Source organism: Apium graveolens, chromosome 11, assembly GCF_009905375.1.
Source record: "Apium graveolens cultivar Ventura chromosome 11, ASM990537v1, whole genome shotgun sequence".
Classification (NCBI taxonomy): domain Eukaryota; kingdom Viridiplantae; phylum Streptophyta; class Magnoliopsida; order Apiales; family Apiaceae; genus Apium; species Apium graveolens.
This window is the reverse complement of record NC_133657.1, coordinates 148793643-148818715: the sequence shown is the minus strand read 5'-3', so window position 1 is coordinate 148818715 and position 25073 is coordinate 148793643. Positions and strand designations below refer to the sequence as shown.

General features: G+C 37.7%; 1 protein-coding gene across 1 annotated transcript; it reads right to left on the bottom strand.

Moving 5' to 3' along the window:
• Nucleotides 1–4242: 4242 nt before the first annotated feature.
• On the bottom strand, nt 4243–19437 carry LOC141695181 (DDB1- and CUL4-associated factor homolog 1-like). Its single transcript, XM_074499445.1, has 14 exons — nt 19096–19437; nt 17091–17172; nt 16765–16881; nt 16492–16670; nt 15542–16418; nt 10116–10213; nt 9609–10029; nt 8898–9500; nt 8634–8813; nt 7968–8525; nt 7718–7828; nt 7175–7293; nt 5486–7079; nt 4243–5167 (listed from the first exon to the last, which is right to left on the bottom strand). The coding sequence occupies exons 1-14, from the start codon at nt 19317–19319 to the stop codon at nt 4487–4489; spliced, it is 5844 nt and encodes a 1947-aa protein (XP_074355546.1). The 5' UTR covers nt 19320–19437; the 3' UTR covers nt 4243–4486.
• Between the last annotated feature and the right edge of the window lie 5636 nt (nt 19438–25073).

Below are 25073 nucleotides of genomic sequence, written 5' to 3'. Positions count from 1 at the left end.
TATGAAATCCTTCTCGAATTCACCTCCATGATCACTACGAATAGTCTTGAGCTTAAATGAATACTTAGTCTCAAGGTTAGTAATAAGATCCTTAAACTCAACAAAAGCTTCATCCTTAGTTCGTAAAAATAATACCCAAGTGAAACGAGAATAATCATCAACTATAACAAAAGCATAATTCTTACCTCCTAAGCTTACATACCTTTCTGGACCAAAAAGATCTAGATGAAGGAGCTGCAAAGGAACAGAAGTTGATACTTTATTCTTGGCAGTAAAGGAAGTTTTCACTTGTTTTCCAAGCTGGCAAGCTGAACAAGGTTCTATTTTCTTGTACTTCAGCTTTGGTAGACCTCGAACCAGATCATGAGAAGATATCTTCCGAAGAAGATCCATGTGAACATGGCCTAGACGTCGATGCCAAAGATACTGTTGATCTTGAACAGTAGCAAGACAAATTTCCTCCTGCTGTTCATCAAAATCTAACACGAAAATATTTCCTTTTCTTTTGGCAACTAAAGCAAACTCGTTAGTCTTAGTACCAATATAACATACATCTTTATCGAACTTAACCTTATGACCAGCATCAGTAAGTTGACTTACACTAATGAGATTATATTTCAAACCATCAACTAAACGAACATTAGAAATGGCAAACCTGTCATTACCAATGGTGCCTTTTCCAATAATTCTGACGGTGTTTGAATCTCCAAGAGTAACTAAGCCACCTTCCTTGGCAACTAGAAATAGAAACTTGGATTTATCACCTGTCATGTGACGAGAACAACCACTGTCGATGATCCATTTATTTCGCGGAACATGGACCTTCAAACAAACCTGCAAGAATTGGTTTATCTCTTAGGTACCCACTTAACCTTGGGTCCTGGTTGGTTAGTATCACAAATCTTATATAAATGTCTATCTGATTTCTTAATCCACATCTGAACAATATTAACAGAAGTATTAGCAGATTTATATCTAGTAGACGATTTATAAGATGAGTTAGAGGAGTGGCCCTTGATACCACATAATCTAGATTCAGATGTAGGGTGGCCAGCTTTGCCACAATCTCGACATTTCTCATAAGGCATCTTATATTTCATAGGAGCTCGCTTATAACCGCCTTGAAATGCACATTTCTTGATTGACTCACATCCTAAACCTCCTTTATCAAGAGAAGATTTTTGTTCACCAAGAAGAGCATTCAAAGTTCCTTCTCCATGAAAACATTTAGCTAAATCCTTTTCAAGCTGTTCGACTTTCTGCTTTAATTCAGGAACTAAGGGATCAGGAGCACTGTCTTCTTTAACGGTTTCTGAATCAACAGATATTGACTCTTTCTTCAAGGCTTCAAGGCATACATCCTTCATCTCAATCTCATTTTTGAGATATTGATTTTCTTCAGTAAGTTTTGAAACCCTTTCAAGCAATGATTTGTTCTCAGCAACTAGGGCTTCTTCCTTCATGGGGTCATCCATTTCACTAAGAACTTCACTTAAAGCTTGCTTTAAATAAGCATTCTTTTCTTTCAACTTCTTAACCTGGACCTGCAAATTTAAAATAGAAGAAGATATATTTGAATTATACTTAATATTCTGTACCTCATCATTATCACTGGAGTTGTCCTCTAGTCCAGCAAAGCAAAGTTGAGCAACTTCATCGTCTGAATCGATCTCCACATCAGATTCATCATCACTCCAGGTAATTAATGCCTTCTTTTTGTTCTTCAGCTTGTAACAGTCCTTTTTGAAGTGCCATTTCTTTCCACACTCAAAACAAGTATCCTTGCTTTGATTCACTTTAACCTCCTTGCTCGGATTAGATTTGAAGTCCTTCTTCAGAAACTGTGACTTCATAGGTCGTTTGGAGGCATTCCGTTTGGCAAGAAATTTATGAAACTTCTTTGTTCGAAGAGCAATATCTTCATCAGAATCGTCAGGAGACTCATCTGCATCAGCATTAAGTGCAAGAATTTTCTTACGAGGAGCTTCATCTTCTTCATCATATCTACGAAGCTGATTTTCGAATTCTTCCAATTCACTGAACAGTGTTAGAGTGTCCATAGTTGAAAGCAGTGTTGAATCCTGCAGAATGGTAACCTTTGGAGCAAACTTCTTTGGCATTGCTCTGAGGATTTTCCTATTAATCTCAGATTGAGGAATGATCCTTTCCAGAAGTGAGATGGAGTTCATCAATGTCAGAAACCTCCCTTGAGCGTCTCGCACGCTTTCATCTCTTTCCAACCTGAAACCTTCATAGTCACTCATTAGCATACTTAATTTTACTTCACGTACCTTAGACGTGCCTTCGTGGCTGACTTTGATCGTATCCCAAATCTGCTTGGCAGTAGTACATGCTGAAACTTTTCTTAATTCTGTAGCTACCATGCCATTGAGAAGTGAGTTCATAGCTTTAGCATTGGAATTCATTGCGTTCACTTCTTCGGGAGAGAGATCCTTGAGAGATTTTGGCTTCCCTTCTTTCATAGGAATTGTGAAACCATTTTCTACAGCATCCCATTCAAATGCATCACGCTGGAGAAAGATTTTCATCCGAAACTTCCAGTCATTGTAGTTTTCAGCACCATGAAGCAGTGGTGGATAATTGTTTGAATACCTATCTGGTTGAGCCATGGATCGCTAGCAAAATAAACACTAAAAAGAGAATTAAATGCACCTGCTCTGATACCAAATGAAATTCGATAGCTCGATAGATAAAATAATATTCTAACTGTCAAGGCAAATGGGACAGTCTCTTATGCAAATGGGACAGTCTCTTTACAAATGAGACAGGGTATGAGACAGTCTCAATTACACTGCAGAAAATAAATAACAGAAATAAAATGCAGAATGCTGAAAACTGAAAAGTAAAAACACCAGAAGTTTTCACTTGGTTCGGCCCCTACACCTAGTCTATGGCCTACATCCAAGTCCCCATGCCAACTAGCATAGAGAATGTATTATATCAACTTTAATAAAAGAACTTACAGTCTTTTCCTTGATTACAAATATAGCACCTGAAAGAAACCCTTTCTCAAGCTATCTTGCTACCTAGCCCACTGCTATTCCTTAGCCTTCTAGCTACCTTGCTATACTTTGAAATCAAGCTTGCCACAACCCGGCACAAAGTTGATATGAATACACGAGTACAAGAATAAACAAATTGATTACAACTCAAACTAGGTTTCTTGTTTTTCTGGATATGAATATCTCGGGTATGAAACAAGAAAATGATTTCAGATGATGAAAGATTCTCGTGAAAGTGTTAGCTACAAATCTGAAATGAAGAGTTGTATTTATAAGCAAAGTTCTAACAGATTTATTTTCAAATACAAGATAAGATTGGAAGATAAGTTTGTTTGAAAATATTTGAATGAAACTTTTAAACAGATCTGTTAGTACGTTGAAAAAGATAAATCAAGTAAAGATAAGGCTTGAGAGATTTTAAACTTGATTTATAAGATAAGGTGGTGAGTTTGTTTGAGATAAGGTTTATCCAGATAAACAAGATATACATAAAACCCTAACAAACCTAATCCTGAGAAATAGCCACTGCTGGAAAATCTGAACAAACTGCAAAGCTTGAATCTCGTTTACTTGCATTCTGTTTATCTTCTGTTTATCTGCAATCTGGAAATCATCATAAACCTGAACTTCTAACAATTTTAACTTATACGTGTTAAATATATTTTAGAATCTTTTCAAAAAACAAATCTTTAAATAACATTATATATGTAAAATTTCACAATGTTTATATTATTATAGTAAATACGAAATATTTATGTTCACTTAATCCAGAGTCGTTGATGAGAATCGTTGATATAATCTTAAAAATTCTAATTCAACGGTTATAATGTTCGAATCCTTCCAGTAACATAATAAATTATAATTTATAAGATATAATGATATAAATATTAAAAATTTAATTGTTAGTCCTCCGAACACTCAATCCAGAATCGTCAAATTAAATTGATATGAATCGTTAGATATAATTGTAAAAATTCTTATTCAAGAGCTAGAAATATAATAAAATTATCATTTATAATATATAATAATAAAAATAAGCACAATTAATATACTATGTAATTATCTCTTAATTAAAAATTGATATCGAAACAAATTATCAATTATCATGAATTTCATATCTCGGCAATTTATACGTAGCGGTTCATTTCCAAGGCCGCAATCCTCCAGTATAGTTGCATGACCTTGAGTCTTGAGCAAGGTGTCAATTACTCATTCCCCATAAAAATGTAAATAATTCAATATAAAATCAAAATTGTTAGGTTCATTACCTGTATAAAAAAAATTAAATAATACATCTCTTCCAAAATTTGTAGACTGAGCTGAGCTACAAAATAAAAGTTTGTAAAAAGAATTGCAAGAATACAGATTATACCCAAAATTCTATTGGTGGTATAAACTTTCACCATGGACCTGACTGACACTGATATATTCTCAGCTTCAGATTGTACATATATGGCAAGACTTTAAAAGGAACCTACAAAATCGTCATCGTCTCCTTCGCTGCTAGATGATTCATCCACCTGACTATCATCACCGTCAATCACAAACTCCAGCATTCCACCGTCTTCGTCTTGTTCCTCAATCATGAAAACCCCGTCATCATCTTGATCTTCATTGTCATCATCCTCTAGCTCATTTCCACTATCATCATCAAAACTCGTATCATCCATATCACTTCCACCATCTCCCACAAGTCCCAGCAACTGATCCTCGTCTAGGTCATCTTCATCTTCGTCGTCTTCATCAGTCTCAGCATCATCAGGATCTGAGTCATCATCAGTTGGTCTCCTGCGACCTATCTCATAAACCCTGACTGAAGAATACATTTCTTCTGGGTCATCCATTGTAACCAACCCAACAACAGAATCAGTGGGCTCAGTTACAAAATCAAGTACACAGCGATCCACTGGTATAGTGGCAATGTCAGAGTAGTTGACAGCATCCACAGTGCGGAAGGCTGAACACAGTGGATGTTTAACTCGTCGAGGTAGTAAGGCAGCAGTAAGGTCATCAAGATTCCTCCTCAAGGTTGCATATATTACATCTCCACTGCCATTGAAAGAAACTACTGTTTGGTCCAGGGATGGTACACTGCGAAGCAGCCTAAATTTTCGAAGATCCCAGACTTCAGAGTTTATGATGACCTGTGAAACAAAATCAATTTACAGCAACTGCGGATAAAAGCTATACTACCTCTAACCTCTACAGGACAATCCATACTGTTCGAGGACTGTAAGAATGCATGTAACTAAACCAGATCCCATGCAGAATTGGAAGTGCTTTACATGTTACTGTTCGGCCACAATCTGTGTATATGTAAATTGGGCTAGGCCAACAGAATCAATATAGATATGGTTGTGTATCTTTTGGAAGAAACATGAAACCTTTTGTGTTAAAAATTTCCCTAATTTTATCAGTGATCAACTCTACATTTATAAAGTGACGGAGACAATTTTCCATACCTCATTACCAGCTGGATGGAAACCACCACCGCCATAATCAGTAAACTGATCAAAGTGATGGACGGGGTGGGGCTCTCGAAGGTCCCACAAGACTCCATTCCAGAGTAACATTGAGTCTGAGGGACTAAAGTGAACGAGAGAGTACACATGTGAACGTCCTAATAAACTCGAATTTGTGTCTATAAACATTGTTTCCAGTTTGCAGGTCTGTATATCATACAACCGAATTTCTCGTCTTGTTGACTCCAATGACAATGCTGCAAAATTTCTTCCTGAATTGCTCAACTTTCCACCTTTACACTCTTCAAATGAATGTCTAGGTCCAATTGACACGGAAGATGCATCCCATATACGCACGTCATGGGAGCTTGAAGAAAGAATCAACTGGGTCTCTTCAAAAAGATGTGACTGTAGACTTGTCAAAGCATATTGGCTAGTAAAGCATTCCAATATATTGCTGTTGTCAGAGTCAAAAATTTTAAGCTCCCCAGAATCGCAACCCGTAGCAATCCGAGAGGAATCTCCTAGAAAAGTCATGCAACTTAGCATAGCACCAGTATCATCCCTGCATGTTCTCCATGGTCTGAATCTACTATAGACAAATTGGTGATCCCTGCGGCTTCCATTTATTCCACTATACTTGCTTCTGTATTCACGTGTAGTAAGTCGGGAAGTCACATTTGATGGTGCATCAATGCTTTGTTTTGATTCAGGACAGACATGTGGGTGCAAAAGAGAGAGTGGCGGTAATGTAGTGATGGGAGCGGGGCATTGCCGGTGCTGGTTCTTCAGATACTGAGTGACAATAGAGTTTAAAGTTAGTCGTTCTGTGTTAACAGATTGTGGGTCATTTAACAGACCGCGATGTAGAGAGGGTGTTGCTTGAGCCGAATTGCTTATATTCTCTAAATTTTCTGAGAGCAAACCACCTGATATTAATCTCCCATGAGAATCTTTAAAAAAACATGGTGTGGTAAAAGCATTTGATTCAGCCAGCATACTGCTTTTACAAACACTATTAGGTGTCTTATAAACTGCATTCCGAACTCCATTACCACCTGTCTTAACACGTTGTTTCGATGTAGATGATCCAGTCTCAGGTGTTTCAGACAACTTGCGCTTCATTAGCAATGTGTTTGGAGTTTTAAAACTATTATCTGCAGCTCTACTGGGTTTTATCGCAGATAATAAAGATGAAGTTTGTGGTGTGCCGTCTGGGACACATAACTTCTTCATAGTTTTGTTAATGGTAGATGCAGGGTAAGAATCTTGAGATTTGGGCTGCAAACCATGTGTAGATGCGTAAACCAAAGATCTCTTCTTTGACGACGAAACGTCTGAATTGAGCTTACTGCTGGAATCTTCATCTAAGGAGGCAGATTTTAGTTTATCAGAATAAAATGCGCAGGACACATTTCGAGAAGGCCAATGGACTTGTACAGAAGGGGTTTCCTGTCCAGAGCTTTGATGTGACAGAGATGATGGAGCTGCTAATAAAGGCAGAGGTTTCAATCGAGCCTCTTTCAAAAGTGTAGCCGCAGTTGTTGCCAATCCAGATGCTTGTAGGTGTTCGTGTATTAGTAAAAGAAGTTCTCTGAGTTTGACAATTAAGAACATGCATTAGGCACAAAGTTAAAACAGAAAAGTGAGCATGTACCCATAGATCTAAAAAAATCAAGAATTAAATACCTGGGATGATAACTAATTGGAGTAGCAGCAGCTATAGCAGCTCTCTCTATGCGCCTTAAAGTAGGAATAGCAGCATCAGTCGCTGTAAAAGTACTTGCGCGACCAGAATTAGTGACAACCTACAGATATAGCCCAGGGGGGCGAATCCACATTAATTTATGCTAAAAAGGAAAATGAACACCAAAGTAAACGTAAGAATAATTATTCCACTTTCGTTGTATTAACGGAAGCAGAGCTTGTGTAAGCCACAACATAGTTTTGAAGTTCAACACATAAAGAGACAAAGAGTGTCAATTTTTACTCCTGAATTTATATATCACTTCTACTCAACATTATTATATCCAAAATATGGTTATACTGCAAAATTTCATATAATCGAATCAGTTTAATTTATAATATAATTCGTACTTTCGAATGTCAAAACGGGGTGCCTAGGTTAAGCAGGAGTTGCCTGGTTGATAAAAGGCCCCAGTTGGGTGAATAGGGTAGGCACAACATTTAGAGTGATATGTATTTGTAAAGATATAAGCATCGACTTCATACCGCAATCAGCTCAATCGCGACCTGAGCTAGTTCCGCTTGCCACCTGCTTTGCTCGCTTGCAGACGACTGGCCACCTGAATCTCGAATAAGTTCGGACAGGTTTTTCCCAACCTAAAAAAATTAGAATATACTTACTATTCTGCATTAACAAAATGCAAGATTATACCTACACTATGAGGTGATTTTATAAGCTCTGGATAGCTAAATGCAAGATTAATTCTAGATAGTTTTAAATTGTGAATCTATTTACCTGAAGCTTAGTTAAAATGTGCGCAATTGCATCATCTCTGGCTAAACCAAGCAGCACTCGGCATGCAAGAGCCTGAAGACAGACGAGGGAACCTGGAGGAGTAAGTACGCGTGGTTGGAGAAGCTGAAGAAGGACCTTAATTCCGTTGTTGGCACGTACAGCCTCTCTAGCTTGATGGAATACTTGTTCCACTTGTGCTGCAAGACCTGCACAACCTGCCCCAACACCTAGAGAAATTCTACGATCTCCAACTAATCCAGAAGGGACAGATGATACAGGATTTAGTGATAAATTACTCGCTGATGCTGTACCAACAGACATTGAGCTGATCCTATCTACCACAGCCAAATCATTCGTCCGCTCCCTTGTCTCATTTTGGTTAGGAATGGTTGGGTCTGGGATATTCCACTCTGCATTTCTGTCTCTACCTTCATCAGTAGGACCATTCGACGACTGAATCATAGACTGCTGCCCATGACTTAAAAGAGTTGGTTTATTACTGATTGATGGTGGAGGACAAACAAGATTGACCAGCACACTGAGTGCTGCTTGAATAATCTAAGAAATCAATATAATTAATTTAGCATCAAATGTGATCACAAGCACATATTACATTAAAAAGTTGGTGTTTAACATACAAATTCAAAAAATTCTTAAACACATTACCTGCGGTTCAACCTGACCAGCACCATTCGCTGCGTCTAAAATGACTGCTATCCCTACACGATCATTGCTAAGAGTGGCATTGACTATGAGTTTGCGGCTGTATGGTACTAGTGTAACGATGTGGAGAACACCCAATGCATATTGAATTAAGTCATGCAAGTAGCGCTCTACAGGTGGGGCCTTTAGAAAAACAATAGATTACACTTAATATTGGTGAAAATTCATTTAGCGAGAAAACAAGAACATAACGATACTAATTCAAACCTGACACAACTCCAGCATTGTAATATGCCCACTCAAGGCCAAGAACTTGTCAACTGCAGGCCATCGGGCTTTAACAAATGCAGGACCGAGCTTCCGATCCCTCTGCATCTGACGAAACGTTGCGTCGATAGCCTCATTACTGATATCAATTGGCTTGTAGGCTGCCCTAACGCTAGGTAAATTTCTTGCCGCACTTCGAGTATGTTTATTAGGACGTATTGAATCCACAAGCAGCAGGAGGTGCGCTCTAAAATATTGTCTTAATGTGACACAAGTGTGGTAAGTTACCTGCTTCCCAGATGAGGTCAACACTTCCGAAGGAGAAGGAGACTGATCGTTATGAAGTGATGTTCCTCCTGAAGCAGATGTTCCTCTTACCCCAGATCTCACAGACGCTGCATTATGTAACAGATAGTACAGCTTCTGCAAACCATCCTGAGCATCAAAGCAATCCAAGACTGCTCTGAAGACAAATGCCGCAGCAAAAAATAAAGCGGCGTCTTTTCTTGCTAGATCCTGGGGACAGTCAAGAAGTTGAAGAGCTAACTCTATCACCTTATAGAGAACATCTGAGGGGAGGGCACATACACGTTCCATTGTAACCTAGAAGACAATCTTAAAGTTAGAAAAAAAAAATAACTGATATAGATTCTAAATTAACATAGAAATTCACTAATAAGCTTAAGATGTCATAAAAGATATTTTGCTTACCTGAAGAGAACCAAGAGTCAACAAGCATGAAGAGAGGCCCAAAAATGTCTGAGCAACTCTTGGAACATTGAGAAGCTTTTGCATGCCACCACGATCCACGAACATTGCAGCAAATTTTCTATGTGCAGCCAATGTAGAGATCAATTTGAGCACATTAGACAAGAGCAACACAACTCTTGGTTCCTCCGAAACCCTGGAACTTCTTTGCAACAGTGCAATACAGACATCGACTCCTTTTTCATGCAAAACAGGACCAAGAACCTCCACATATTCTCCAAGTATCTCCAGACACTGGATACAAAACCTTTCTTTTAAGTTTTCTAGAGACCCGCTGTCCGGAATAAAGAACTCCTCAGTTTCATCATTTTTTTCTTGTTCAGTCACTTGAGAGATTGGATCTGATTCAACACCTTGTAAGTTCCTATTAACAGTAAGGGATGGATAAGCCTGGGTTCACCATAACCTTCTTGTCAACTCTAAGCATGTATATAAGAATACATTACTTACCTTGAAATTTCAACTGCATGACCAGCATCAATGACTGTCATTGCAGCTTTAGAAGCAGCCAAAACAGCAGCTCCTTCGTCATCTGTCTCTTCAAATACCTAAAAGCAAACAATTAATGGTAAAATAACTTTTACTACAGTCACACTTGTTATCAGTAGACAGTAAATCGGAAATTGGTTTGCCTCGGTAAGCTTACAGCATAACAATTACTAAGAATAACTGGAGTGTCAGGTTTTCCATGACAATATATGTGTTTTAGGTATATTTTTGGTGTTTTCAGGTTTATAAGTGCAGAAAAGAGAGATTAACAGCTAATAGAGAGAATTAAGAACAGATTAGAGAGAGATCAGCAGAGAAACAGAGAGATTCAGAGAGATCTTAGACAGAAATGAGAGAGAAAATAGAGTTCTAAGCTAGAAACCCTAGAGAGAGAAAGTTTGTTATAGAGAGAGAGAGAGTTTGGCGGAAACTGATTCCATTTTCATATTCAACATAATGAGAATTACAGAACTCATACAAGTATTTATAGAACTAGACTCAACGCTAACTAACTTGACAAACAGGAAAAGACAATATTACCCGAACTACTATTATCACAGTATATATACTACATAGACATAGAAGTACTAATCCTGACAACCCTCCCTCCTTGAGATGGAACCATGCCCTCATGGTTCTCTTCCTTAGACAAGTCCGGATCTTCATGCATTCTTGATAAAGCATCAGCCACTGTGTTTTCAGACCCCTTCCTGTATAGGATTGTATAGTTATAGCCCATGAGTTTGCTAATCCATTTTTGTTGCAGAAGGTTACTGATTTTCTGCTCAGCCAGAAACTTCAATGCCCAATGATCTGTTTTTATGAAGAAATGTTTATCCATGAGGTATGGTGACAATTTCTTCACAGCTGCAAGCACAGCCATCAATTCCTTCTCATAGGTAGACATAGTCTGCCCCCTCACCCCCAATGCCTTGCTGAAATAAGCCAAAGGCTGACCTTGAGTCAACACAACACCAATACCTATATTGCAAGCATCAGATTCCACTATAAACTCCTTAGTAAAATCTGGCAACCTTAGAACGGGGGTACTAGTCATAGCCTGTTTCAATGCTAAGAAAGCAGAAGTGGCTGCCTCATCCCAATTGAAGTTCTCCTTTTGTAACAAGTTGGTTAAAGGTTTAGCTATCACCCCATATCCTTTAACAAATTTTCTGTAGTATCCACTCAATCCAAGAAACCCTCTTAATGCCTTGATATTTTTAGGAAGTGGCCAAGCCGGCATATCACTAACTTTAGATTGATCTACAACCACTCCTTCTCTGGATATCACATGGCCCAAATATCCAACCTGAGTTGTCATAAACTCACACTTAGACTGTTTAGCAAACAGCTGATGTTGTCTCATGAGACTGAAGACATGTTGCGGATGTTTTAAGTGATCTTCAATGGACTTAGAATACACTAGGATGTCATCAAAAAATACCAAGGTAAATTTCCTGAGATGTGGCCTGATCACATCATTCATCAGATTCTGGAAAGTTGCAGGGGCATTAGTGAGGCCATAAGGCATCAAAGTGAACTCATAATGTCCAAAATGAGTTCTGAAAGCTGTTTTCTCCACATCCTCTTCTTTCATTCTTACTTGATGATAGCCAGCTCTCAAATCCAATTTGGTGAAGAATTGGGCTCCATGAAGTTCATCAAGCAATACTTCAATAAAAGGAATGGGGAACTTATTCTTTATGGTTAAAGAATTAAGTTTCCTGTAGTCTATGCAAAATCTCCAGGTTCCACCCTTTTTCTTTACTAGTAATATTGGAGATGCAAAAGGAGAACTACTAGGCCTTATTACTCCTAATTCTAGCATTTCAGCTACTAGTGTTTCAATTTCATTCTTTTGGTCAAATGAAATTATGTAGGGTCTTATAGAAAATAGTTGTGAGCCATCTTTCGATTCAATAGTATGCTCAATTTGCCTTTGTGGTGGCAATCCCACTGGTGGTTGGAAAATATCAGCATACTCTTTCAGCAACTCCTGAATTCCTTAGACCCCTCAGTTTCCTTGACTTCTCCTACTAGTTGATGAGATAGTAAAGCTCCAGTTGATTTCTCAACTACATCTAACAGGAACATCAAACCATGCTCCTGTCTCTGGCAACTTCTCACAAACTGGGCAGCAGTCATTTGTTGTAGCCTTGGTTTTTCTGCCTTACTATTCCCTGTCAAGTGTCAATGTAACCATCTTTCCTTGATGTTGGAACTGCATTTGTAGATGCTTAAAATTCAAAGTGACTGGCCCAAGAGACCCCAACCAATCCACACCAAGTACCAAATCATAGCTCCCCATAGGTAAGGTTTTCACAGAAGTCTGAAAACTATACCCTGCAATTTGCCATGTAAAATTGCTACACTCATACTGACTGGTTAGCTGGTTTCCATTAGCCACCAAAACCTTTAATGGTGGTGTCTTTACCAATTCACACTTCAGCTGCTTAGCAATATTCTCATCAATGGAACTGTGAGTACTACCTCCATCTACTAATATAGAAAATTGCTTCTTTCCCTTGATGTCAGTCAAGGTAATAGTCTGATTACCTTTTACTCCCTCAATGGCATGTACAGATACTGCCATCTGATGAGATAGTTTTCCTTCCTCTGATTTAACAATTCCTGCATCTGAAGCAACATGGTTCTCCAGCATAATCTGATTTTCCTTGTCACTATCTAAAACTTCCATTACTTGAATCTTTCCCTTATCTGCAGTGGACATCCAGTTATTGATTACCTTCTTGTCAAACTTTCTTGACAATTCTCATGATCTAGCTCTCTTAAAAGCTTGCTCCAAGGTTTCAGGGCCAAGTAATTGAACCACTACCTGTATTTCCCTCTGTAATCCACTAAGGAAACATTCAATGAAATACTCTTCAGATAGAGATGGTATTTTCTGCTTAACTTGCTCCATGTATCTCTCAAATTTATTGAAATACTGTTCCACAGTATTCTCTTGCTTAAGCTGCTTGAAATGCTCAAATAGCAGCTCTTGTTCTATCATACTAAATCTAGCCACAATGGATCTAGAGAAGTGGTTCCAGTCTGTATGAACATTTGCTAACATAAACACCTGATACCAACTTTTGGCAGATCCTTCAAGGTGCATTCCAACAATGGCCACGTTCTTACCTTCACTTATTCCAAATATTGCAAAATATTGATTGCAATCCTGTATTGGGTCCTCAACAGCTTTACCTGCCTCCAACTTTGGAAAACTCAACTTAAGGTGTTGCAATTTCTTATTCTCTGATGTGTCATTCCTTATGAATTCTCCAGTTTTCTCTTTCTTCCTAGAACCAAACAAATCCTTCTTCTTGTGTTTTCATCTGTAAAAATTTTAACATCATCTCCCTGGCTATCTCTATTGTAGCCTCAAGTTTTTCTAATTTCTTATCAGTCATCTCTTTGTTAGCCTTAATCTGCTGTTTGACTAGCACTACAGTATCATCAAAGGACTTATCTCCTTCCTTATTCACTGTTGAATCCATCTCTATTTCTTACACAACAGTTCTCACTTGCAATTTATTAAACACTTAGTGTGCTCTATCAATATTTCTCAGCAATCACTATATATCCTAATTCTCAATCTTCAATTCCTTTCTTAACTACTGAGATCACACAGCAACACTTCAATTCCACCAATTCACGCCAGTAATCACAGTACTAACACAGAACAGAGTATATAACTACTAGAAATGTAATAAACTTGTTGTTTTTGTACTTTTCTCCTTTAATATCAACTGATCCACAAGTGATCACGCACAAACAGCTGTCACAACTACAACTTAGTTGGTACTAACAGTAAAATTCACAGATCTGAAAGTATAAGCTAGAACAACACCTGATTGCAAAGGTCTGAACTTTGATGAGAGATTACTGTGAATCTAGGCTCGATCTACTCGGATTTGAGTGTTCAGCAGGATAGAAGCAGTGGTTGATCTGGTTATAGAGCTCTGTATATTTTTGGTGTTTAACAGCTAATAGAGAGAATTAAGAACAGATTAGAGAGAGATCAGCAGAGAAACAGAGAGATTCAGAGAGATCTTAGACAGAACTGAGAGAGAAAATAGAGTTCTAAGCTAGAAACCCCAGAGAGAGAAAGTTTATGATAGAGAGAGAAAGAGGTTGGTGGAAACTGATTTCATTTTCATATTCAATATAATGAAAATTACAGAACTCACACAAGTATTTATAGAACTAGACTCAACTCTAACTAACTTGACAAACAGGAAAAGACAATATTACCCTAACTACTACTATCACAGTATATATACTACATAGACATAAAAGTACTAATCCTGACAGGAGTACGTGGAAGGATTTACTGGTGTAAACATCAAATGTATTTAGATATTTTATAATAATCAGCTAATCACTCATGTTAGAACATTTTATAAACTCATTTTTTAGAACAACCAAATAAAAACATATAAATTTAGGTATCTGCTGCAAAAATTAAATTAAGAATCTAGTGAACTACAATAGACAACAAAATACAACATTTTATTTGTTTTTTACCAATTCCCTATTTTTTTCTACGGAAACTAAACTGATTTGGGCCCAATTTTTCCGGAAACTAAACCTGGCGATAATTCCAGAAGCTGGTCGGAAAGTCACCCAAGTCCCATTACTCCTGAAATTTAATATATTTTTGTAGACTGCTTGCCAATTGTCTTAGTGACCTCGTATCTAAAAAAAAATTGTTTTTGATAAGACCAGAAGTCTTCTTGCGCCTGGTTGCCCCAACATAAACTATTTGACTAAAAGAGGAAGATAATTAGAGTGTTTCAGTAACATATTAGTGTCACACATCAAACTAAGGAAAAAGAAACAAAACATCAATTGCAGTAAAAGATACAGTAACTAGTCAAAACTTACAATAAATTTCAGCCACTTTAGAGTTTAGACATCATCCTTATTACCTACACAATCAACTTGTTGACACTCAATTAATATACTACTATGAATATGAATTATTTGTGGTCTAATTATAGTGGTGCATTGCTTTTCATTCACTCACAATTCTGTATTATCTAATTCTGAGTTGCTTCATAAACAATATACTCTTCCACGCGAGAGCACAAATCCTGATTTATAGATGACTGATGATTATTTGAAAATGACATTTTCCCGGGGAGCAAAAATCCTATTCTAATATGCATCTCTTAGAATGTAATTGTAGAAAAAGATGTTAGATATAGTCGCTTTACATTAAGTTTTTAAAGATTATAAAATAGTATGGTGTAACTTTGTAACATACTTTAACAACCTTTTCGTCAAAAAGGTGCTTTTGTATGCCAGAGTTCATCCAAATAATATTCACTGATTGATGACGTTTCTAAGATTAAACAAGGATGAAACGATAAACAACTAACCTCCAATGCAGCAGCCTTGACAAATTCGGCAGCAGAATCACCAGCTGCTTTGATGGCATCTGCAGGAGCAGCGGCTGCTCTTGCTTCAGCTTCGGCAGCTCTGACTGCTTTCTTAACCAGATCTGATATATCCTTGGATCCAATTCTGCATTCCTGGAAGCAGTCATCATTATCTTCTCTTTCGGTGGCATAAGAGTCTCCAACCGTCCCTAAAACCCCCTTAACATCTGTCATGCTTCTTGAATTTCGGTCAATTGCAGCTGCCATGTCCATTGTTCTACACTCCTGTCCTCTCCCTGCCCCTGGAGATGCTAAACCATGTTTGGCATCCACAACTCCATTTATTTTCCACCTTCCTCCGGATTTTACCAATCCACGACTTACCCTGCGCTTTGACGAATCCTCTCCACCATCATCAAAATCTTCTTCTCTTAAAGATCTTCCTTGACCATGTCTATCACCACATTTTTCATTTTTTCCACATAAATCCTGAATATGCCATCCATCACAGCCCTCTGCATCATTCCCGTATTTATCATCATCCGCCAATCTATCAGGGGATTCTCCAGCATCGCCATCATTCCAAGATTGATATGATGGCCTAATGAAGTTTCTCTCATTATCCTTTCCGGTAATTTGATCACCTACCACCCCATCTATTATCCTAGGAGCATCCAACTGAAAATTCTCTGAGACATGCCGAAATCGGTTCCTACCTTCTTCTTTTCTTCGAACTGAGGTAGCTGAAGCAAGCTTGCGCTCTATTGAATGGTTTGCATCTTTTCTATTTGGCTCCCCTAGAGACCGGATACGAAGATATCGAATCAACTTCGCTGACAATCCAGATGCTAACACATCTTCAACTAATTGACCACCACTGCAGACATTATTTACAACTTCAAATTACTGCTATTTATTATAACAATAACAAAACAGGGTAAAGAGCATACCCGGACAAACATATGGCAAGAAGTCCAGTGGAATAGGTCCTTAACATTTCAGCCTCAGAGGATTTTCGCAATCCATGATTACTGTTTGAATTATAATCCTTACCACGAAACCTAGAAGCATCATTTGCCGCCCAACCATTTATGTTCTCTAACACGTTTTCTTCAAAAACATGGGGGTGCTGGTATGCAAGTACAGAATTATCAGAAGTTAATGTCTGAACAATTTATCAAGTTGAAGTTAAAGGTTGAAGAAAGACCATTAGAATATTGTACCATCCACGTCAATGAACAGCTGAAGAGAACCCTCACAGCAGCTGCCTGGACAGATAGTGAGTATCTAGATTCTGACAAAAACTTTGAAGAAATTAATTCAAAAAAATCATCATTGTCCTGTAGAACAAGAAAACAGTATAAATGTTATAATCAGGTCAACTTTGTATCAGTGCAAAATCATGTGAATAGTAGCTTGACTCTCCGGAGGAGATTCCAAAAACCACGCAAAAATATACATAAACAGCAACTAATCATGATTGTAAGCATGAGGTATGATGTACTCATTTGATTTTTTTTTAATTTAGAAATAGATAATATTACATTACCCGGATCAGATTCCCCAACCGTCCAATGGTATGTGAAGCACGAACATTATTCACAGTGGACTCAAATGTATCTTCCATATACCTGCATTGCGGAGGCAACATAAAGTTAAACATTAAAAAGTTATATATATATATATATATAAATATATTATTGCATAGTGGAGAAACTGAAGATCATTTCCACTAAAAAAAATTTGGTATTGTATGTTAGACATGATACTCCCCTATTGGAAACTATGAAACATGAATCACAAAAGCTTACATCACCACTTCTTAAATATGTTTGTCTAACGAGAAAAATTAGCCTAATAGCCCAGTGTTTGTAAGGGAAGGATAAAATGTCGTGGGTGTGAATATCTTTTATTGAACTTCAGTTGAACCATATAGGATCTTGTCCACATGCATCTCCCTTCTGTTCAACAAGAAGCACCATCTAGCCCCTCCAACTCCATCACACTGTCAAGGGAAAATATGGGCTGTGGTAGTCATTCTAATGTTCAGTGTTTTAACACTTAAGCAACTCAGTTAGCTTTGTTAAATGCTTCACAAGAGATAACTGACTGGATTGTTTAAATTCACTTGGTAAACTCTCCCTTCCCAATAACTTAGTTTAGAAGTCTGTGCATACGACTGAAAGAAATTGAAAAATTTATGGGTAGTTGGATCAGGGGGCAAATAATTATCAGTCCATGTTGGGTAATTCAGCTTTTCACGAGTGTTGCTCTAATAACTTTTAACAATTTCAATCAATCATTTCATAAATCTGACAAGATTTACTGACCTGCTTCATTGAAATTTATGTACTCAATCTAGAATCTAAATTCTGTGAATGCAGCTAGAAAGCTACAAAGTTTCAAGGGAAATCTCACTAGAAAAAGGAAAAAATAAAGTTGTGGCCTTGCGATGAAATGCTTATCAGATGTTAACAAAGATGTGTAAATAAAATACGGTGCAGAAAAAAAAGGGAAAAAAAAAAGAGGCACCTCTTCTAGTAGCAAATATGAGATGAAGTAAAATACAAAGTTCTAAGACTAATCAACCGCTTAATAAAAGACAAGAACAAGTATCTACATTCTAGCATATAGTTCTTCATTCCTCATCTTAGTTTTAGCTATGTTCGAAATCTCACAGTGAGCTGAAAGGCATTTAGTTACTTTCCAAGACAATGAAATCCCCTTCTGAACATCAAGAGTCACATATTCATCACTAAGCTTGGTACAACAATCACCGATATTTACATGGTTAATTCCTGCAATTGCAAGTGGCTAATAATGTATGATTAACCTACATTAATTCTAATTGTTTCAACAAGGGGATTGTGTCTGTATTTTACAATTCAGGTGAAAGTTTGAGGGCCTTTCCAATTCCTTCAAAACTCCTGCAGACTAAGCAACAGTTCACTAATCATGTTGACACCGCATCTATTTGGCAATGTAAATTAATAGAGTTTAGATCCTTCAAAATCCCCTTGCAAGTGTACCAGAGGCTTGAAAAGTGTCTACCATACATACATTGCCAATTAATCGACAGAAATTATCGACAATTTAACAATGAAATCTAAGAACATTCAACTTACTCTCATACAAGCTTAAAAAACTTGTGAGCAATTTCTAAATGCTATTATCAGTACTTAAATATCAGAACCAGTCCAACTACTCTACTTTTCTTAATCACTCAATTCCTACTTTCAAACCTTCAAGTAACTGAAAACCCGATACAACATAAACACACTCAATATATCAATACATACAGCTATAACACGTTTAAATTGAAACTAGGACATAAAATTATGTTGTACATATTACTAGCAAACATTTACTATAAAAACATGTAAAATTATAACCTACATTTTCGCATAATCATCCACAAATAGAACACATAAGCACATTCCATACTAAAATCAGTAACTAACTAAACTCGAGATTTGGAGATACCAAAACACATATGCATAAAACAAACACAGATGACAAATGTGAATTGAGGAGAGGAGAGCATAAAAATAGACCTAGACTCTTGAGTTTCGAGAAGCGAAGCGAGAGCGTGAAGAACAGAAGAATCAGGATTATCAGATGATGAAGTAATCTTGTCCATTAGTCTCTGAGCTATAATCGACAACAATTCATATTTCAACTTGTCATCATTTGCTTTTTTCATTTCTTCCGGCTCCGCCGCCGGCGGTGGTTGCTCTGGCGCCGCCGCAGCGACGACGTCTTCACCACCCGGCTCCATTATATTATAATTAACAACAGATAGTGAACCTGGAGGTCAAGTGAACAGCAGCTCGTGTTTGCTTCTTAGTCTCTTGTTTTTGTGAGTATAAATTTGTATGCAAGTAATTGTGGGAGAGCTTAACGGCTCTGAATGAGGAGGGGACACAAGACGCAAAGCTATATAACCTGACACAAAACAAGGCCCAATACGCAAATGTACGTTATGCTACTAAATTGGGCCTTCCCCCGTACACCCAAATATATGCACAAACCCATATTCTAAAAAATGAATTAATTATTAAAATTATTATAATATATAAAAAAATATTTTAATACAACGAAGTTAAGTGGTTTGTCTTTTAATAAATTTATTTATATTTGTCTCAATCACAAATTATGTCTCACTAATTTATATATCTCTACTAGATCTGAAATAATGTGGGACTACTTCTCACACATATAATATGAGATACATCGACTTTTGACACATTTTAAAAAAAAATTCATCATTTTATATGATTAGACTTCAGTAAATTTAGGTAACTCTCGACTTGACTTTGTATATTTGAAAGTCACACTTGCTTCCCCTTAAATTTTATCCTGGAGTAACCCATTTATCACTTTCCGGGTCATTTCAAAAATTTACTTATGATTGTCATGTATAAGGATGGAATTTAAAAGGGAAGTTTATTTATTCAGCAAATAAGGATGAAATTTGTTACTTTTATACCAAGGTATCTATTGAGCAAAACAAGTTGTGGCACAATAAACTCTCTCACGTGAATTACAAAGTAATTAATATCTTGGTGAAAAAGAAATTAGTGAAAGACATGCCAAATTTGGAATTTACTGAAAATGAAGTTTGTGAGGCTTGTTGTTATTCCTAGTGGACTAACAATGAGATTTACAGAAGGGGGTTGAATGTAAATCTCAAAACTTTTTCAAGTTTTGAGCAGTTTTAAAGGCTTTGTGTTCAAGATAAACAAGTGTGTGAATTGCTTTAAGCTAATACAGACAGATATATATTAAGCACTAAAGTAAAGAACACAACAGACCTTAAAAAATTTTCTGGTGGATTGTTGTTCCACCAGAGATGGTATTTCAGAAAATCTGTGATTCAAGATGTGGATCACAGCTGCGTCCTAGTACAAACTAGATAATTTTTCTCTCAAGATTTTTCTAAACAGCACTGGAAAAATTCTCATCTAATTACTAGCTGCTATTTGGTTTATATATCACCAAGTGTACAAGTGAAGACAAAGATAAAAATACAATAATAAAATAAGTTCTCCACTTGTTTCTTCTCCATTTCACTCAAGTACTTTGTTGACTATTGCCTCTTTGTACTAGAGTAGAACGGCTGCTTTTTCTGATGTTCCTGAAATTAGGCTTCCACATTTCAGTTATCTCTGACAACCCATGTGCCTCTGTCTGCTGTTACAACTACCACTTATCAACTGCTATTTAACAGAACATCCGTTGAAGCCTTCATCCATTGATGGCTTTATCCGTTGATGTGTTAGCAGTTGAAGCTCTATCCGTTGAAGCTTTAGAGACATCCGTTGAAGCTTTGTTTCTCATCCGTTGAAGGTCTTTAAGATATCCGTTGATACCACTTCATTTATACAAAATTACAAGGCATGAAATATTTACAATTGGCCTTCCTATTTGCATATCTTTTAGTAGTCAACATGACTTATATTTTCTCTCAACTTCTAAGAATTATATCTCAAATACAGAGACTGAAATGTGCTACAACACTAGACTTATTTCTAAGTAAAGCTGCACCATCAACGGATAGCCAAAGTGGTCTTATCCGTTGAGGCTGCAAACACTAAACTTCTACTTAAGTGTTTTGTTAAACATATCATCAAACTAATGCACATATATTCCTAACAATCTCCCCCTATTTATGTCTATAAGAATTGTAGACATAAATTCAGGGTTAACTTGATGATAACAAAACACTTAACAAATATATGAATTGAACCTAAGTAGAAATTTAAAAGTGCTGCAAAAGTGTATGTACTAGGAGGTAATTGAAGATTTACAGAATTTCCAAGGGTGCTCCTTTAGTCTGAGCAAATCATCTTTTTCTTCTTTGTTCCCTTGTTTTCTTTCCTAGCCCTTTGTCATTTTCCTCAATTTGGAGTTGGAGTTGTCTGTAGAATTCAGCTTCATCTTCATCACTGATATCCAACTTAGATTGCATTTCCTTGAGAGTTTCATTGCTGGCAATCTTGAGTTGGTCTTCAAGTCTGAAAAATCTTCTGACTCCTTTATCATCTCTGAATTCCATCAACCAATGAGGTGATTTGTGAATTGTAGTTCCCCTCTCTTGAATGAGTAAGGTTCTGGGCAAAGCATTGGGCTCCCTCCAAGTTTTCCTTATGTTGGCAATCTTGTTGAGAATTTCAGTCTTGGCAGTCCTGGTAAAGCCAGAATCCTTTTGTATGGCTGAAAAGACTCTGATCAAGGTAGAGTAGCCTTCATTCAGAATCCTGTAGAGAGGCCATGTTCTTTCCCCAGCTCCTTTGTATCTGAACACCAATCTCTCTAGTAGCTGTCTGTAGGCAGCTATTCCCCTTACATCCTCCAGCTCATCCGGATAGAGTTCAATGTCTGAAATTTCTTTTATGTCACAGATGTGAACATAATCATCTTTAGAAATGGGTGGCTCAGGCTTAGGTTTTTGTTTTTGAGTGAATTTCTTATAGGTTAGGGGAGGTGTAGATTTGGATTTTCTTTTCTGTTTCTTTGGTAGTGGAAGAGTGGTTAAAAAGGTAGGCAATTTGATGGTGTCCCAATCAATAGGTTCCTCTTTTGGGATGATTAGTTCACCATGGATGTTTATAGTGGGATCAGCAACACAAGGTTCAGGTATGGAAGGTAGTGGTTTAGATATTGATTTAGTTTCTTCAGTGTTATCTTCACTCCTTCTATGTGCCTTGGCCTTTCTTCTGTTTCCCTTCTGCCATTCCTCTCTTTCCTCCATACTCTCACCAAATATACTCCCAAAAACCTCATCTAGGTTTGCAATCTTGTCTTCACCCCTGACTTCAATTCCTTTCTCCCCTTCAACTTGACTTGACTTTAGCTGTTGTTCAAGCTTTGCTTGTGCTCTTTTGTCAGCCTTGAGTTTTTCAGCTTCTTTCTTCAACCTTTTGGTTTCTTCCCTCTTGGCCTTTAGGAATTTGGGATGTCCTTGCATCACACAGATACTCTTTCCCTCTCTAAAGATAATGGCCATTTTCATTCTTTCAACTATGTCCTTGGTCTCCTTGTACTTTATGATGTTAGCACCCAAAACTTTGTCTTCATCAGGCTTTGGAAGAGGAAAGTCCACTTCTTTCAACTGAGCAAAGTCTAGGGGGTTCTTTGTGGAGTCCTTGCTGGATCTAGTGTTGGGCTTGAGAACCATAGGTTTTAGATTCTTGAAAGAAGTCTCTCCCACCTTATTCCTCCTTTCTGGCTTGTGCTCCATAATGATTGGTTCAACCTTTGTGCTATGTTTCACAGATATTGATTTATCTTGTGTTGAGCCAAACATTTGTTGCACCCTTTCATCAATTCTCCTCCTTTGCTCTTTTACTTGAATTTCAGCTGCTGCTAGCTGAATTAGGTCAATTCCATCAGGCTTTCCTTTGATCTGAATAATTGGAGAAGTAGTGATGGCAGGAACTAGCACTTTAGATATCTGGATTTTTGTAGATGGCTCTCCTTCCCCTTCCCTTTTTCTCTCCCCCTTTTTGTTATCATCAAGGAGAGGGGTCAAGCCTTGTGCCTTTGCCAGCTGCATAAGTAGACTTGTTTGAGATTGTTGGTTGTGAAGAATGCTGGCCACAGAATTTTCAATAACTTGGACTCTGTCTTCTAACTTAGCCAGTCTCTTTTCAGTATTTGAATCCTTTTTCAATCTCAACAATAAGTCCTTCATTGTACCATAGGGCATGACTGAATCCAATTTTTCAGAATTGTAGGATTTCAAGTCAGCAATATCCTTCTTGAGTTCATCCACACTCTGAATCTGGCTTACTTGCTGCAACTTCATGAGATGCAGTGAGTCCAGGTGAGCTGTAAGGATTGCCTTGGTACCAGCATGTGAAGTTTTCTGAATGGCCTGTTGGATAGTACTTATTTGTTTGACTAAGGAGACATTGAATTGCCCTGGTGTAGACTCCTTTGTCAAGGCCCATTCAGGTAAATTTGGAATAGAACTAGGGCTTTCATCTCCCCCTAAGTTCATGCTTCCATCAAAAGAAACAGAGTCATCATCATCAGAATTTACTCCAAATTCCTCAGATGACTCACCAGCTATAGAAGGCATCTTGTTAATAGCAGCTTTATCCCTTTGAAGAGATTCTGTTATATGTACTAGATGTAGTGTCTTTTCTGCCTCCTCATTGCCCTGAGCAGCCAACAAATGATAGGCTGACACAGGATGAGTAAAAGTGTCAGCATCCAAGGAAATGTTATCAATTACAGCTTTGTAATGTTGCTGAAATTGTCTTTCCTTTTCAGCATCATCCACAATCATTGACTCATTAGCAATGGCTGGATCCACCCTTGTATCTGCTGTACCTGCCTTTCTCTCTTTTTCTCTATATTCTTGCATCAGGGGCTCCCCCTGGCTCACACTCCTCACACCCTCACCTTCACCTACTAAGGTGGTACTCCTCTCACTTACTTTTGCCATGCTGGAAGAAATAGCATGCTTATTTGAGCTCTCAATCTCTCCTTTTTCCTGGGAGCAACCCAGCCTCTCACTCAAATTGTCACTCCCTTCCCTCAGTCCTAAAAGTGATTGTACAGTAATCATGTCTTCAACACTTGGAATAGTTTCAGTTGTGTATGTAGAGACTATCAACGGATATGGAATAGCCGTTGAAGGTGACACTGATGGTATCAACGGATAACTGCTGTTAAGCTTATCCGTTGAAGAACAACCACTTGTCAACGGATGAGTGATATCCGTTGAAGAAGGAAAAGAAGTAGAAATTGAAAGTGATATAACTGTTGAATCGGTGTGGATTGATTTGAGTTTTGGTGACACAGATCCTTCAATTACATCTGAAAGAATTTGCGGGTGATCCAACAAATCATCTAAAAGATGATGATCACCTGTTTTTGAGTGGGGCTCCTCCCTGAGTTGTAAAGAGGGAGAATCAGGAATTGATGGGAATAACATATCCACATCCAGAGATGGTGATGAAGTGTGTGTTGATTGATGTGTGTTAATTATGAGAGAATGGGGCTGTGACTCCACATTTATTGGAGCCACATCAAACTGAGTTTGAGAAGGCATAGATACAGATGGATGTATCTGTGCAGTGTGTGCACCCTGTGTAGAAGATTGGGTTCTAGCCCTCTTTCTTCTAATAAAAGCTTTTGTTGGTGAGTGTTTGGCTTCTGTGTCCCTCCCTCGTTTGTTCTGTGTTCCTGGTTGGGAACTATTTTCAATAGTTACATCCTTTTGGGAGAATGCAGCTAGGGATGTGCTAGTAACCTTTTCAACCACCACAGCTTTTTGAGAAACTGTGGCTTGGCTAGCTTGGGAAACACTTACCTCTCCTTCCTTATCCCGGGGGTTTCTTTGATGTTCACCCCTCCCCTCACCACTCACACCCTGTTCACTCCCCTCAGGGTTAAGGGTAGGTGTTACAACTGTTGTCTTTTGAGAATCAACAGAGGTGGTTTTCTTTGTCTTTGATTTTGAAATTTTAGTTTTGGTGACCTTGGTAGGAATCTGTTGGGGCATTGTCACAGATTCCAT